The sequence below is a fragment of the Vanacampus margaritifer genome, chromosome 17 (genome assembly GCF_051991255.1).
Source record: "Vanacampus margaritifer isolate UIUO_Vmar chromosome 17, RoL_Vmar_1.0, whole genome shotgun sequence".
Classification (NCBI taxonomy): Eukaryota; Metazoa; Chordata; class Actinopteri; order Syngnathiformes; family Syngnathidae; genus Vanacampus; species Vanacampus margaritifer.
In genome coordinates, this window is record NC_135448.1 from 7,207,273 (window position 1) to 7,224,640 (window position 17,368).

Sequence of the window (17,368 nt, forward strand, 5' to 3'; positions counted from 1 at the left end):
GAGCACTGACGACCTTTTCAGAAAGTAACTGACGTCAGATTCGTCTTAGAAAAAAAAGAGTCCGCTTTGAAGGTAAAAAAATGAAAAAATCCTCTCTCAGTCTTTCTCACAATTTGCCTGGCATAATATTTCACCGTTTTTAATGAATCCTGCTCAAGGAGTTTCGTTTCCTGTCGTGATATGGCAGACCAGACGTTCATTGCTTGGTCAGACTCATTTTGAGAGCTTATTGGAAAAACTGCTCCCTGGCAGTGTTCATGTTACAGTGATGGCAGACTTTGAATGCGGATGAATGCATTTCCTCAGCCGTCATATCGGCGCATTGATGGAAATCAGACAGCTCCATTGTCAGACACGATCAATAACTGAGGGCACAAAAATACATTTACATATTTAATTATTTCTTCTACCAAGTCAAAGCCACAACTTACAGATATACACTTGACACCGATTTATTTATTTTTTTGCTTTATAGCATGGGTGTTAAACTCATTTTAATTCAGGGGCCACTTTCAGACAAATTTAATCTGAAGTGGGCCAGGCCAGTATGTCCATGAGATAAAAAGCTATAAATAACAACAGGTCAAAATATTTCCTTTTTTTTTTTTTTTTTTTCAAATAATTACAAGTACATTCTGAAATTATTCCCATGTATTATTATTTTATTGCAACATAATCTGAATTTTCTTTTTAAAAAAACGAGTGCAAAATCTTTGTCATTTAAGTGGTTGTCAGTGTGTCCTCCAGTGGAAAAAAAATAGCAACAACAGTTAATTTGAGTGTAAAACTGTATATTGTGTTCTGTCCTCAAGGGCCAGGTTGGACCCCCTACCGGGCCGGTTCTGGCCCACGTGCCGTATGTTAATATTCCTTACAATACTGTTAATTAAATGTACTTTTTAGGAATTACACTTCTTCCTTTATTTGGCCTATTCCAGTGTTGTGTATTAAAGTTGCTCATTATTTGGAAACTTGGAGTGTGCACTCTAAAAACAGTTGGGTCAAAAATGGACCGATCCACTTTATGGGTCAATTTGATCCAACTTTTTGGGTTGTTTTATACAAAATGACACCATTTTTTGACCCAAATAAAGGATCTGACCAATATTTATGAGTTGTTGTTTTTTTACACTCAAAGAGGATGACAAAAATCAACTAGCATAAAAAGTTAACAGAACAGTATAATTGGTAAACAGTATAAATTCCATGACTGGGTAAAATTTACTTCTAGGTATTTCTATTCAAACCCCATTTATTCATTTTTGTCTGTAATTGATGGCTGACAAGGTCATGCTTAAGTCTTCTGTCAAATTAACTTGAATTTCAAGTCTGATTAGCACCAACAGTGTGGAAAAAGATTAGGGCGGGTAACAGCTCTCTTGTAAAAGTGTCATAAGGCTCATATTGGCTCAATTATCGCTCGACTGAACAAAGACAGAAGAAGCCCAATTAGCTCTTTAACTTGACACGAAGAGAGAAAGAACAGCTAAATTGAAACTTAGCGGCGATCAGGTGGAAGACAAACTGTCAAAATCGGAGCTCAATGAGTTGTTTTGCTTTGCTTTATGTGTCTCGTAAAGTATGTCGTGATTTCCCCACGTGGATATTGTGCATCCATCATAGGTCCTTACGTTCCAAATGACTCACTTCTCTGCTCCTAATTCAGAAGATAATCTTGGTTCCATACGTCAGACACTCTTGCTTGCTCACTATAAAGGTCACAGAAGAAAGCAATTGGGAATTGTGTGTGCTGCCTTCAACCTCCTCCACTTCAACTTTGTTTTAATGGAAATGGTCCTTGAGTACAGCCAATTAGTATGCCGGCGGGAATAAAGGGTCCATCTCTGCAGTTTAAGCAGCCTGAAATAAGTGAAGTCTTGCTTTTTGTAAGCTCACTTTGACACTCACTCTCCATGACATTAGCATTGATTGTCCTTGCTTCAAACTGCATTAATTACACAGTGGATGAGGAGAGACCGCAATGTGATGCACTTCCATCTGGTCGGACTTCCTTGTCTATAAATTATTATTATTATTATTTTAATACAAAATATTTATCTATTTAAAATGTTGAAAATGGTTGCTGTCTCAAAAATGTTGACGGTGCATTGTTATTTGTTCAACAAGCAAGCTAGTTTATTGATCTCCGGAAAAGTAATGAGCGCTATATAAGTTCAGACCATTTGCAAAATGACATTTACAATATACCCCAATATTGTATTTTCCTATAAAATTGCAAGAAATTAATGAAAATTTCCTGTTCTTCTAATGTCTAGTTCCTGATCGTATATCAGCCACTGACTGCCATGAGTACCGATATATTACAACAAGGCTTGTTATCAGGCTGATACTGATAATGGTATCCATACTCAACCAGCCCTTAATAAAATACATGGCAACTCTGTAACATTTGTCAATAAATCAGGCATTTAATACACTATTCTTTATTGTATCGTTTTTTAAACAGGAAATCCCTCTATCAGTGTCATCTGTTACAAAATATAAGAATTGGTTGGGGGGGGGGGGGTGGGGCACAGCAGCAAGATAAGCATAAACCCTACTGTTGACTTGAGACCCAACTTTACAGAAATGTTAAGTTGAACAAATTAAATAATTCATTTGTTCGTTGGTCGCTAAAACGTATTGTTAAAAATGGAAATAGAAAAACATTAACGTAAAAAAGGACTACAACTCCCATAATGCAACGCGTGCAAATGAGTCCACACCAGCGTCACTTCTCCGGCCATATGCGCCGTGACTGCCACCGGGCGGCTGATTGGAGAAAGTGCACCACACGCTACAACGCAGACGGCTCTTGAGCGGAGCAGCAGCACCAGAGGTGGAAAGATGGAGTAGCCCATTATGTGTCAAAGCTGTCCTCCTTCAAGATGTTCCCCGGAGTTTTCTATGCACTGCTGGCGGGTTTCCTCGCGGCCGTGGCGTCGTCGTCGGCCAAGCTGTCGCTGGGAGCGGACTACCTGAAAGGAGTGTGCGAGACGGGGCTTCGGACGTGGGGCGAGCAGCGGAGATTTCGGCAAGGGGATGAAACTACCGCCTGCGACCGGGTGAGTCATGGACGCGGGGGGAGGAGGAGGGGGGGTCAAGTTACTTTGTTCTCGTCCAAATGCCTCAGCTTCAGCACCAGTCACGATGATGAGGGAGCGCTCGCGTGATGGGTGACATTGCAGCCGTGTGGTATCGCGTTGTTTGTCGTCACAACGCAGTTTCCTCTCACCAGGGTCGCGCTTCCTCTTTGACCTTCACCCACCTTTAAAAACGTCACGTGACTGTCGAAACGCTAGGTAGTGCTCCAAAAATCTAGACACTTGACTACTCATCTCATTTTGCCTCATTTTACATCTCATATCCTTTTGAAATGAATTGAAAATAAATTAATATAAAATAAATGAATCTGTTACAGCCTGCCCAAGAAAAAAACAGATTTTTCCCCCCATTCGTTTAGACCAGGGGTCAGCAACCTTTACTGTCCAAAGAACCATTTTAGGCCAAATAAATAACCACTAATCTGTCTGGAGCCACAAAACATTTCAATATTGTAATCAACGAAACAGTGTGTTAGTGTTAGTGTAATTACATTTAGCCAATAACTAAAGAGCTGCACCATAACAGAAAATATGCAGAGATTCATTTTCTTCTATCTTATGTCTTCCGGGGTTTTTTCATACTTCATTTTTCATACTTTTTTTTTGTATATACTTTTCTGTCTTCTGTCAAATGTCTTGACTTTTTTGGCAATGTTGTGGACATATGGTACTTTTCTGCCTTGCTTCCTTTTTCCCCAGTTTTTTTTTTTTTGCTATAAATTTTCTGAATTTTTTTGTAATTTTGTGGACATTTTAAGGTAATTTTTGGTATTTCTGCTTTAGTTTTTGAACATTTTCTTTTCTGCTTTTTTATGCAATTCATTGGCATTTTTTGGCAATTTCATGAACATATGCTAATTTTCTACTTTCTCTCTTCATTTTTAGACATTTTATGGTCATTTTTTGGGACAGATTTTTGGTATTTATAAAAAAAAAACATCAACCTTTTGTCTTTTAAAAATTTGAACTCTGACATTTTTTTAATATTAATTATTTTTTTTATTTAATCTTTAATTCATTAAAAATAATATTTTATCTAAAATAAATACATTTATATGTAAAAAAATAAATAATGAATAAGCGGTTAAGAAAATGGATGGATGATTTCTACTATATATAGATGCACAGGAAGCCACAAGAGGGGGACTAAAGAGCCAAATGTGGCTCCAGATCCACAGTTTGCAGACCCCTGATTTTGACAAACCCATTATACACAAGGACACTTTTTACTCCTCTCACATCTCTTTTTGCGACCTAAGGGGTTAATTTTTTATAAAGTGTGATCAGGTTCAGAAGTATGCACCTGATCTTCAAGTTAAATAAATAAATCCTAATCTCAATTAGCTATGATGAAACGTTTCAGCTCCACATCCCTCTGAGGCTGCTGTGTGGCGGGCTGCTTTTCACCTGCAATGCTGTGATGTGGACCTTCCTTGCCAAAGCACTCAGGTACTCCTCCTCCTCCACCCAGACCACTGTGACCACCACTGCCTCCAACTTCGTATCTTCCGTGAGTAATATAGATCACTGAACCATGAGAAGTATAGAAAATGGAGAGTATCACAGTTATTGATTTGGAATATTTTCTCATCTCGAGGCTTTCCTGGGCCAGCTGATCTTTGGCGAGGCCCAAATAACACTGTGGTGGGTCGGGATCTCACTGACGTTTTCTGGCCTGCTGGTACTGCAGAGGGTTTCGCCGCAGGATCGACAACCCAGCGCAATCGCCAAGAGAGATGAATGATGCGTCTCATCTCCACTTAACTGTGCTAAAGTACTTCTCATACTGGTGCGACGTGCTTTGAATAGCTTCTAAGTCGGATTTTCCATCACACCAAAGATCAATCACATGTAGAGCAGTTTTTGTGTGTGTATATTTATGAAATGTGTGAAATACAGGGAAGCAGGAGCAAAAATTGCTATAACAAAAAATATATATATTAGAAGTTATGTCTGCATCTTGTTCAACTAGCTAACAAGCTAACTGGCAAAGTTCTTGCTTCGTAGTCTGAACAGCTAAAGTTGGTAACAAGCTAAGTTTGTTACCTAACGAGGAAAAATAAACAACCGTGAAATCAGTTCCACGACATGTTGAATAAAAGTGTAAATAAATAGCCATGTTTAACTTTAGAAGTTCTACTTTAGCTTCATACAGAATGTTTTTGGGCTTCAACATCGAATTAACATGCAGAGACAATGGGAAGGAATTACTAGAATTAGCTTGTTAGCATTTAGCGTAACTTGCATGTGTTCATCAAACAGAGCCATGCAGTAGCGAATTTATTACTTACTAGCTAAGATTAAGATACTAATTACTTTGTGTTAAAAGATATTAATGGCCTGAAAAGAAAGAAACTGGTTATCTTAAATAAGCGTGAAGATGGGAAACAGGAAGAAGCAGCTTGCCTGGCTCTTGTCCAAGTTTTGTCATCTGTGAAAATGGGTTAGAACAACAATTCCTTTGATTAGTTCGTTGGCATAATGAGATCCTGGGGTTTTGTCACTGTGAGGTTGCCAGGCAACAAGGTACCAGTGGGTTATTACATTGGCACAATGTCACCATTAATTAATGTTGATTATGTACAGCAACTGGTTACCAAAGTGTTTGTTTCAAATAACTATTGACACTTACTGTAAACATCTAGCCGAATAAATTTCACAATAATATAAATGTAGCTGTTACTACTAAAATAGAATCATGGCGCACGTTGGAATTTAAAGGCAGCTTTCCGTTTCTACGCAGGTGTGGGCATGTTCCTACTAAGTCCTCAATTCACACACACCAAAGCACGTGACGTCAAGGTATGAGCTGCTATTTTCATTAAAAGCGGACTTTTTAGGTCTTCAGTGGACAAACTTTGGCTTTGTATGGTTCAATTTACATCAATTGTGTCTTAGTAGCACAGTAGTACATTCTAAAATGGCGGGCTGTGCCTCAATTTATCTCCACGAAGTAAATAACAGATGGTACAAATCTATGTCGTTAGCTTACAAGCATAATTGTATGTTGTTAGCCTACTAGCATAACTCCGTTAGCCTACTAGCATAACTGCCCAGGTCATTTTTAAGTTACTGTCACAATGCCAATGCAAAATGTGCTTGCTGACAAAAAAATAAAATAAATATTATGCTATTAGGCTAGCATCCATCCATCCATCCATCCATTTTCTTGGCCGCTTTTCCTCACAAGGGTCGCGGGGGTGCTGGAGCCTATCCCAGCTGGCTTCGGGCAGTAGGCGGGGTACACCCTGAACTGGTTGCCAGCCAATCGCAGGGCAGCTATTAGGCTAGCAATATTTTTAATTATGTTCACTATAGGGTTAGGGTTAGGGTTAGCTGCTTGAGCTCTGTAAATAGTATGACATCAAAGGCTGTACACTTTGGGCAAAGAGTTTAAAATAACTAAATGACGTACATTAATTTATTATTGCTGTTGATTAGACGTAATACGAACGCGTAATGGTAGCTATAACAACAATGCACAAATATTGTACATCAGACACCCTTCCAATTGTTGCTGTGTTCATGTTATGTACATGCATCCCTATTAATGTGACCACAATGTGATAAAAAAAAAAAAAAGGTAGATGATTTATATCTACAAGTAAAAAAAAAAAAAAAAAATGCAATACTTGGATTTCTCACTTGAATTTTGCATTTTGGGAACACTTACATCCACTATATATTATGGACTAAAGTTGAATGTATAGAGTCATGGCTGTCATTGTCTTATTAAATACAAGTCCTATTTAATAGAGATAGACCGATATGCTTTTTTCAAGGCCGATACCGATTATCGGTAGTCAGGGAGGCCGATAACCGCCATTTGAAGCCGATATACATTTGCAGAAAAGAAAAAAAAAGTTGGTGTCAATTTTTTATTATTATAATAAAATAAGAAGAAAAACTCCAGCACTTGTCTGCAAACAGCTTTTGTGATTTGCAACATGTTAAAGTTTTTTTGTTTGCCATCAGCTTTTGCACCAACTATGATGTAGTCTCCGCACTTAACTCCCAAATAGCTGCTAATTCACGGGCTAACTATTAGTTCGCGGGCTAACCATTCACCCACACGCTAACTCCGGGATAACTCCCGAATAGCCGCTAAAAAAAACGGCTATTAGGTTTAGCGCACTTTAATTCGCGAGCTAGCTGGTTAGTTCGTGGTTAGCTCACGGGCTAATAGCCGCTAATTCGCGAGCTAACGGTTAACTCGCGGGCTAACCGTTCACCCGCACACTAACTCCCAAATAGCTGCTAATTCCTGCGAGCTAACCGTTCTCCCACACGCTAACCCCAGGATAACTCCGAAATAGCCGCTAAAAAAAAAAACGCAAAAAGTTAGCTCGCGGGCTAATATCCGCTAATTGCTGCTTAATGGCTGTTAGCACTGCATGAGCAAACAATCAGATGGCGCTGTGGGCAGGCCAATGCTGCAGGGAGTCAACGGCAGCTGACTCAGAGCAGACGGAGGAGAAAAGCGTCGGAGCAAAAATAAAAGTTTTTGATATATCGGCCATGAAAACAAAAAAAAGAGGCCGATGTCGATATTCATAAAATGCTGAATATCAGCACCGATTATCGGCCGGGCTGATTATTGGTCTATCCCTACTATTTAACTGTTTGTTTGTTTGTTTGTTTTTTTGTTCACTTTGACACACTTAATTGTGTATTGATAAGCAATACAATATGTTTAGTTGTGATCTGAAAAGGTACTTGTGTCAATCTACTCTGTTCTCAATTTGTAGCATTGAAAGCTTTTAGGATGAGATAATCCTGGTAAAGGCATCCTTTAGGAGGTAGTTCTCATTCGACGCCGTTGTACCTAATGAAGTCCGTATGAAAGACCTGAGCAAGTGTGTGACACAACAGTAAGCATCTTCATTATCTAATGAGGGTTTATTTTCCCTCATTAGATTTAATAGGGCAATCTTGATGTGGGAATTTACAAACGCCTCTTTTAGTACCTCTGCTTCAAGAATGTGCTTTTCGCTCTTGTGGCTGCTGCACTGACAATTTTTCTTTTTCTTTTAAACACTCTGACGTGATTCAATCATGATGTATCATAAATATAATGTGAAAGATTTGTAAATACATTATTTTACAGCAGAAATTATCACCTCCGCTCGAGGGGTAAAACACTAAAATAATGAAATAAACTTCTCATCTGACACAATGTTGTTCTCCACTTTTGTCTTTGAAATCACGTTTGAAAAAACTGGATGTAAAATTATTAATAATGTTTATTTTTACCCACATATGTTATTGTGATTTTTATTGTCCACGCTTTTTTTTTGCCACGTAACAACTCCCACATCCGATTTACACCGTCCAAATTTCAACTAATTTCACATTACTTACAGTATTCGCACTTTTCACCATTCATTTTCAATGGGATAATAATAATAATAATAATGTAATTTAAAAATAGACTAAAGACTTTAAGAAAAAATTTTAATAGGTTATTAATCAATGTTGTTTACCTTTTTTTTATGCTCACTGATTTAACTGTTAAATGTGATTGGGGGGAGAAAAATGAATGAAGACATTTCCCAAGTGGAGAAACTGTAATAAATAGACATCATATATTGTCACAACGTAGCTTTATTTCTCGCTCTCCCTTACTCAAATACATTATAAAAAAAAAATCCTACAAGTACTAAAATCGTATTCATGACGGACCATACATATTATAAACTGACAGCTGGTGTTATTATTGTAAGCTGGATATCAGACTGCATATCCACAAAATGTAAAAAAGAAAAAAAAGATCAATATTGCAAATATACTGTATTGCATTTTAAAACACTTTAAAAAGTCTAAACAGAAAGCAACATGCAAGTTGAAATCAAATATCAAACTCCCCTTTTACAGCTGAGTAGTGGCCTGCATGAAATTTTCAGTCGCTCAATTCACTTCGACGGACATCTTTTCAGTCTGAACTCTTCCACAATTTTATGCTTTAAGGCTCGTGATTATAAAGGAGCACCTGATTATCACATGCTGACTGACATCATTTTAGTGACCCTTTTCCCCCTGACTTCTTTTAGCGTAATGTGCTATTTGGCAGCACTTCATCAGCATTACACAACTGCACACAATTTTAGGTCACATAACAGATCTAATGGTGGCCCAAGACTTTTGCACAGTATTGCACATTAACCAGCGACAATAACGTTGTGATAGCATCATCTTGGTTAGGGTGTAATCTTTGTTTATGTTTGAGTGTTAGTTGAACATTCCCCTCTCTTTTCACATTAACTATCCTGCAACAAAATAACTATCCAGCATGTTTAGAAGTTTGTGCACCAGCAAAAGTTAGTTACTTGTTGCTGGTTGCATACTCCAAACTGTCCATGTGAGCAGCTGATTTACAATATTTCCTCAAATAGTGGCTTCCGTTCTCATAGACGCCAATGGTTAAGAAATGAGCACCGCACCTCAAAAAAATGCCTCCATTTCCACCATGCACAACAGCAACAAACTTTACTCGTACCACGTAGGGATGTAACGATATCTAGACATCATGATATGATAATTATCACGATATTGTGGGAAGGTTGGCAACATTAAAAAAAAAAGTCACAATACTGTGTAAAAATCATGATATTGCAAAAATAAAATAATAATAATAATAAATTAATAAATTTTCAAAAAGCGAATATTGGGGGGAAAAAAACAATATTGTGTTTTTGTACATAACAGTGACGGCCATGTCATTGTCATGGGCTCCTATTGGCTCAGCAGCGCAAAGCATCATGGTCTATGTAGTTCACAATGTTGTGTTTGGCAGCAGCAGGCCAAAAGTACCGGTAGTGTTTTTTTTACTCAGATGTTGAATTTAGTACAAGTATTTACTAGTATGACTGATTTATAGGAGTGATAACCACCACAGTGGCCAAAACATTCCTAATTAAAATTAAACAGCACTTAATAAACTGACCACCAGAGGGTGTCAGAATGGCAATCTCGCTTTTTTTCTTTCTTTTTTTTTTTTTTTTTTTACAGATGTGCTGCTGCACACTGAAGTGTGGCAACTTTAATATTGCGATATCACGATATTGCCGTTATCTTTACATCCCTAGTATCACGTGACATGTCTGTAAAGCTGAAGTTTACAGCACAGTTTAAAGAGAAAATTCGATTTACAGAGCATCTGAAATTTAACAGTAAATAATTAGGGTTCTGAAGAATGTTTTTAGGATGTATTGTTTATTAACTTATGGGTAATGTTCAGATATATGCTAAAAAAATTTAGATCTAACCTTTAGTGTGTGACAAAGGCAGTAATAAAATATAAATACGGTATTATCTTGTGCCACCGTTTGTGTTCAAGTAACATTGAGCTAAGCAGACTTTCTAAGGCAGTGTTTTTTAATAAGTCAAGTTACCATTTTTAAACTTTTATTTTGAAAGTAAATATGAACTGGGAGTGGCAAGAAACAGAACTCATTTTATTATTATTTTTTTTTAAAGAAATGCTTGCTATCTTCCTTCCCTAGTTGTAAATCGGGTTACCCCAATCTCAAGGCACCACTGTAATATAGATTTAATATAATAGTGTATACAGTATATATTATATTGTCGCCATGTTAGGGATGGGGGATACGTTCCATATAGAGAAAGCACATAAATACACTTTTTTGATTTTAGAGTTTTACCTTTCCTACGTTTAAATTTTTTTTTTTAAATGTATTAAAACAGTTTTCAAACATTGTACTGTACATTTATTTGAACATTAAAAAAAACATGGAATGTACAGAAGATACTGTACATATTGTGAGAAGCCTTTAAGAGGCGGGGCCATGCAAGTTGGCATGTGACTTCAACAAGTCTGCGTAAGTGTCTGGGGAGAGCTGTGGCCGACAGCAGCTTCAGCTTGAGTATGTTTATTGTGTTTTACTTGACTGAAAAGTGCATCGGCCACTGTGGCTCTCCTTTCCCACATGCAAGGGCATTAAATAAAAATCCATTAACGTGATTGCTTGAAAAGCAACAAAATTGCTATGGCATACTTTTTTTTTTTTTTTTTTTTAAATCAAGAATTACTTTTAGAAATAATGAAAGAAATATATTAGTGATCGTAAAAATAAAATTGTACAAATAAAGGCCCCCTCAATTGTACACTCTGCAGTTGAGTAAACAAACTTGACCACCATATGAGGAAATACAATATTTACTCTTACCATAAACTGTATAAAAGTCACACGAAAATCTCCTAAAATACATTCCTTTGATAGAATGACATGAACATCTGGTCCAACATCTGTTTTGCCATACGAAGACAATGCAAAATGGCATCCATGTGTACTTGATGCCTCTGCCCAATAATCGAAGGCATTTCAGCCACAGTGATAAAATTCAAATTACTGCAGCAAATGAAGTTTTATAGGAAGACAAAATGTTCTTGATTGTTAGTGCATACTGTGACAAATGTAAAGGTCACACAAATGACACGCAATAAATCCTATTTAACCCCGCCAAAAATCGGTGGGATTCCCCAGCAAAAGGGGCATAACATAGTGAAGTGGATTTTTTTTAGAAATTGTGTTTTATTTGATATATCAATTAACTCTTTTACTGCCATGGACGTTAAAAGACGTCATCCAATTTTTTATTTTTATTTTTTTAAATGGGTGGAGGAAAGCCTTGGCCAGCTGTGGTGAAAGTTTCAAGCAGCTCTAGTTAGCCTAATGACTATTTTTGGCCCCTAGATGGCAGCGATGACTCTCTTTTGACAAGATTGGGTAGGCGTCAGTAGAAGACGTGAGGCGGAGCTAGAGGGGACAATGGCTGGGGATGGGAAGCGAAAATGGCGACCGGTTGCAAGCAGCTCACGCTTGAGCATTTTTTTCAAAGACGAAAAGCATCGACCAGTGCTAAAGAGCACATTGATGACGACGATGATCATCATTGATGATGATGATGGTGACTCCGAGGTTGGAAGCGTTGACGCAGCAGTAGAAGACGTGAGGCGGAGCTAGATGGCTGAGGAAGTGAACAATCGCGACCGGTTGCAAGCAGCTCATCGACCAATGCTAAAGAGCACAGTGATGACGACGATGATGATGATGGTGGCTCCGAGGTTGACGCCGAAGTTGGAAGCGTTGACGCGGCGGCTATGACCACGTCATAAAGCCTCACCGGCTAGCGATGCTAACACCGGAAAACGCGGAGCACAACCGAGCACGCTCAGGCGGACGACGAAGAGTGCCCCGAGTCCAATGCATATTCATCGGAGTAGTGGGTACAGTCTGCTACTTGCTATTCCCCGGAAAAAAAGGCCGTCAAGAAAGTGTAACGTCTGCACGCGAAAGGGGCAATCGGACTGAAACGAATCTGTTCCGTCTCCTTGCACGCAGGGGAGTGTTACCAAAAGAAAAACTGTATTTGAAACATCCACATAATTGTAAATAGTACCACAGTTGCACACATTTGTAAATAGTTTGCGAAATTTTTTGTCAAATTGTTAGACTGTTGAATGGAAATAAACGTATTTTGCAAACTAAAAACACTTTTTCATTGTTGGTGGTAGCGTTTTACAGAAGTAAAGCACTATTTAGGTGTTTGTGGCATCATTCATGGACAAAAAGAAGTGTACAATTCACTAGAGTGCATGAAATAACATCGCTTCACAAAAAGCTTGTTTTCTCCGTTTTTTGTTTCAAAACAGAGCATTTCGGTGAAACTAACCATTTTCTATTGTTGATTACTGAAAAACGGAATAAGGTAGAAACAAACTTGTTTTTTCTGATGAAAGATGAGAGTTCAATCTTTCATTTGGTAATATGTGTGTTTCCATAGTCCAAACACAACATTTTCTGTGGACCTTGAAAGATCAGTGAAAATGCTTAAATCGGCTGGCACTGGCGGCATCCCTTCTGAAAACGTCTGGCAGTCAAAGAGTTAATTGAGGAATATGGTCATTTTGTGCCATGCGCAAGGCTCTACCTTCACACGATATACTGGTACACGTCTGCCTTGCCGTGATCGGGCTTAGCAAAGGGGTTGAGCCAGGCCATTGAGAACGGGTGGCCGAAAACCACCTTCAAGTTCATCCATTTGGACTTTTTCAACCATTTCCTCTCCTCCTTTTTCAGCTGCTCGATACCCTGTGAAGCAAAAACGTGAATCTGTTATACGAGTTAACTATTGAAGTCATGCGATTAATTACGATTAAAAAATTTAAATCGCCTGACACCCCTAAACCCAACTGGAACTTGATATACGGGTAAATGGCACTATAATAACATCATGTAAAGGCATTTAAAATAATTCATCACCAGTTGAAATCAGGTTAATCGCTATGCAGCCCTTTTAGTTCAAAATCCTTGCGGGAACAGGCTGCCTTCGGTCGTCTGAGCAACGGCGACGCAAATAGGCGAGATGACTCTTCTGCGCTTACCGTTTCGTCGGAACAGATTGAGTGCACCTGTGTCCCGAACATGACCGCGGTGAAGATTAAGAATAGAAGCCCCTCGAAGCAAAGGAGGATGAGGAGGATGACAGTTGCGGGTGCGGAGAAGGTGCTGCACTCTGATGACGGAAGGGAAATATGTAAGCAACAACGTACACTTCTGCAATATAATATCAGCAACAACATCAAATTAAACACAGATTACTTTATATAAACTGAGTGTCATAAAAATATATGACACATTATTTACAAAAATGTGACGCTCTACATTGTTCTAAGCAGAAAGTGCTGATAACGAATATGGAAAGAAAGTGCTCACTTACTTGACCAATCTTCTTCCAAGCAGAATACAAAATGGAACCCCACCATGGCAAGTGCGTGGAAGGATATTAACGCAATGTACAGCTACATGGAAACACACAGACATATTTGTAAGAATATGAACCTTGAAACTATCATTTACAGAAATTGTCACCCTTGCTACTTGTCTAAATGCAGATATGTGTCACATGATTTTGAGACTCACCGTGAAAAGCACAAAATACTTCTGATTGCTCTCCCCCACACAATTGTTGACCCAAGGACAGTGGTGATCCATCTTTTTGATGCAGCGCTTGCACACACTACACACACACACACACACACACACAGGTAGAAATAAGAACGGTGACCTCATCAGAACGAGCTTCCCGTCTACAGCAACTATTTAAAAAAATTCTAGAGTAATACAGTTAAAGCTTATAACAAATATTTATTTACTTGAGTAAAATCTTGGAATTAATGTAAAATCATCAAATACAGTTAGTTGGTTAGGTATCACAATTAATCGCAATTAATCACATTTTTCTATTTCTGCTAGTACTTTTTTCTTCAAAGCTTGCAAAGATATTTACTTGAGTAAAATCTTGGAATTAATGTAAAATCATCAAATAGAAAGTGCATTTAGAATCAAAGACTGTTTAATTTTAATCTGAGATGATACGCCAAGGACGTACAACTAATATGCTATTTGAATTTGACTTTTAAAGTGCATAATATATTTTTGATTTCTGAAATTAAAACTACTTATAGTCTGTGTTCGCCCATCTTTGCGCCAGTGGCTAAGTTTGGTTGCAGGTTATAGCCCATAACAGGAAGTAAATAAAACTTTTTTAAAAAAATTTAAAGCGTTAAAGAATTTAAATTAATCTTACAGAGTTAACGCTTTAATTTGGACAATTCTTTACATTCTCTTGTTTTTATTGTGTTTGTATAGAATACAATGTATACAAACACAACATGCTTCAGGGTCCGACATGGCCTGGACCACCAAGTGACTGTGTCGGGCCACCTGAAGTTGATGGATGTTAGTCCCGACCAGGTCACCAGTAGAAATTTCATAAGCAAATGTGATAAAATCAACACTCTCATTTTAGTTAAATCTCATATTCAGCCATCAGCCATGTATATATATATATACAGGAGGCTTTGATGCAGCTTCTGACAAGAAGAGATGGCTTTAAGCAATGGTAGTTATTACAAAAAACGGCCAGCAGGTGGCAGCAGAGTATAAGAGATTAGCCATGGTCAACAAGCTATTTTTGACAGTGTTTTCACCAGGAATGTGAATAATGATGACACTTAGCTTAATTTATATTCTAGTGGTAATTGCTGCAAAACGGAAACAGATACAAATGTACTTTTTTTTCCAGATAGTGGTGTTTTTTGAGGGGGGTGGAACAGATTAATGGCATTTTAATTTATTTCAATGGGGAAAACTGATTTGAATAGCAGATGTTTACAATTGTCTCATTTAGATTCAACACAAAGATAATCAGTTAGCTTCCACGGAAGACTACAAAAATGGGGGAATATTTACTCTTGGGAGGCTTAAATGTTTGTATAATTTTAAGTTAAACTATATCTCTAAAATGATTACAGTCAATTTTTCATGCCAACATTCAAAAAGGAGTGCTTTGTGTTGCCACAGAGGTAGATTATTATCAAGATAGGGAAATCTACAGGGATATATGTGTGACACAATGTCCATAAAAACTAAACAAATTAAAAAAAAAAACACACATCAGGCAAGAGGCAGAGCTGGAACGACTACTAATGAAGACAGGCGTCCCATGAGAGATAGTCACATCAGCCCCTTTTTTTTTTCTGGCAAGATCGAAAGTGTAATTTATCTTAGATTGCCTACGTGCTTGCCGGCCGGTTTACCTGCAGTGGTGAGCTCTGTCAGGCTTGATACTGCAGCATTTAGGACACTTGTAGACCACCTGTCCTGGCTTGAGCTGGAGGCTTTCGATGAATTCTTTGGTCGCGTTTCCTTTAGGCACAGCTCCCTGGCGACAAGAAAAAAAAAAAGAAAAGAAAAGAATCAGATCAATGTAACTATTGAGTCATCATATTTGATGGTTAACTAATACAAACGGTGATCATTGGTCATCAACTAACCGGGTCAGTGCACATGGCCCTGGCGTGCGAGGCGAGAGCGAGGAAGGCCAAGCTGTTGAAGAGCAGCCCGTTGAAGAGGCTGTAGGCCACGTTCTTGGCGGGCCACAGAATCACGAATACCACCACAAACTCGGCGTAGAAGACCAGCAGCCAGGTGATGACGGCGCACACGATTCCGCAGCTGTCGCGGATAAACCACATGGTGCCGGAGGCGCCGCGGGGCGGGGGAGGGACGCAGTGTTCGGGCCTCAGGTAGCCAGCCTGCCGCTCGATGTCCCTGGTGCGGTGAGCCGAGCTCTTCATTCTATAGCAGCCGTGGCTTTAACCGCATGCTGAAAGGCAAAATTCGGAGGGAAGTAAGAAATTTGATGACTCGTGTACACTATCAATTTCTTGCTTTCGTTTTAGTGCATCATTTTCCCTGTTTTAGGTCTCCCAAAAACACCCTAGGAACTCTGATGACATCACGACATCTATAAGAAATCACACATTTCTTTTGTAACAGTTTGTAACAATTGCCTTTAAGATGTGAATGAAGCACTGAGTATGGTATACTGCCTAAATACACCGCAAGATGGCAGCAAAGTGAAATTCCTCAACTCAGCCAGCATAGTTCCTTGGAGCCAAGACGGCAGAAAAGCACAATTTAATTTCTCTCCATGGCTCAAGATGCCACAAGATGGCACCAAATTAGTACTTTGTTCTTTCTTTGTGCAGCTATTTTAATATCCCTCGCCCTCCCTCACCAAATTACTGCACATGAGGAAAACAATTCTGATACAGGCATTGCATAGGAAATGAGCACTTGAACCTGCAGAGTAGATCCAGTCTGTAAGACAAAGAAAGTTCCTAGAAAATAAACTAGAGTACAGTAAACTAGTGAAATGTTTCATTAAGTGTTTTATGGTTGTAAACTGGATGGTTCCTTGTATTTCAGCATTACATTGTTTGTTACAGTTTGCCCTTGACCTGGGCTGTTTTTAAGACAAATTAATTCACTACTGACGTCTAAGACGATAAAGCGATGCCCTGAATTAATCAATGCATTTCATTCGAAAACGCAAATTTTAATTATACTGGGTTTTGCTATAAAACACGACAGTAGAAAGTAAACATGCATCGACAAACTCAAAACTGAGGCTCTTCCGGGAGCAGAAGGTACATTAATGCAACATACTACATTTACAATTCTTTAAACATCATTTTAACTCTATTTATCATCTTACCTCACTCTCTCTCGGCGCTGTGGCGAAAATATCACTTAGTAGTTTCTACTCTTTCGAAGTTTAAACGCGTAAAGTAACGTAAAAAGCGTCTCCTCCGCCGTTTCCTCCCCCGTTAGCGCAGACCCAGCTAACGTCGGTGGTCTGTGGGCAGTGGCGGTCCTCGCAGCTCTGGTCACACT

General features: G+C 38.6%; 2 protein-coding genes across 2 annotated transcripts; one reads left to right on the top strand and one right to left on the bottom strand.

Moving 5' to 3' along the window:
• Positions 1 to 2,774: 2,774 nt before the first annotated feature.
• On the top strand, positions 2,775 to 8,280 carry tmem42b (transmembrane protein 42b). The gene is made up of 3 exons (XM_077549697.1): positions 2,775 to 3,065; positions 4,468 to 4,614; positions 4,702 to 8,280. The coding sequence occupies exons 1-3, from the start codon at positions 2,889 to 2,891 to the stop codon at positions 4,846 to 4,848; spliced, it is 471 nt and encodes a 156-aa protein (XP_077405823.1). The 5' UTR covers positions 2,775 to 2,888; the 3' UTR covers positions 4,849 to 8,280.
• A 410-nt stretch (positions 8,281 to 8,690) lies between these two features.
• LOC144037520 (palmitoyltransferase ZDHHC3-like) lies at positions 8,691 to 17,333 on the bottom strand. The gene is made up of 7 exons (XM_077549056.1): positions 17,190 to 17,333; positions 15,964 to 16,295; positions 15,727 to 15,851; positions 14,048 to 14,144; positions 13,845 to 13,926; positions 13,510 to 13,640; positions 8,691 to 13,216 (listed from the first exon to the last, which is right to left on the bottom strand). Exons 2-7 carry the CDS (start codon positions 16,264 to 16,266, stop codon positions 13,058 to 13,060), a joined length of 897 nt encoding a protein of 298 aa, XP_077405182.1. The 5' UTR covers positions 16,267 to 16,295; positions 17,190 to 17,333; the 3' UTR covers positions 8,691 to 13,057.
• Between the last annotated feature and the right edge of the window lie 35 nt (positions 17,334 to 17,368).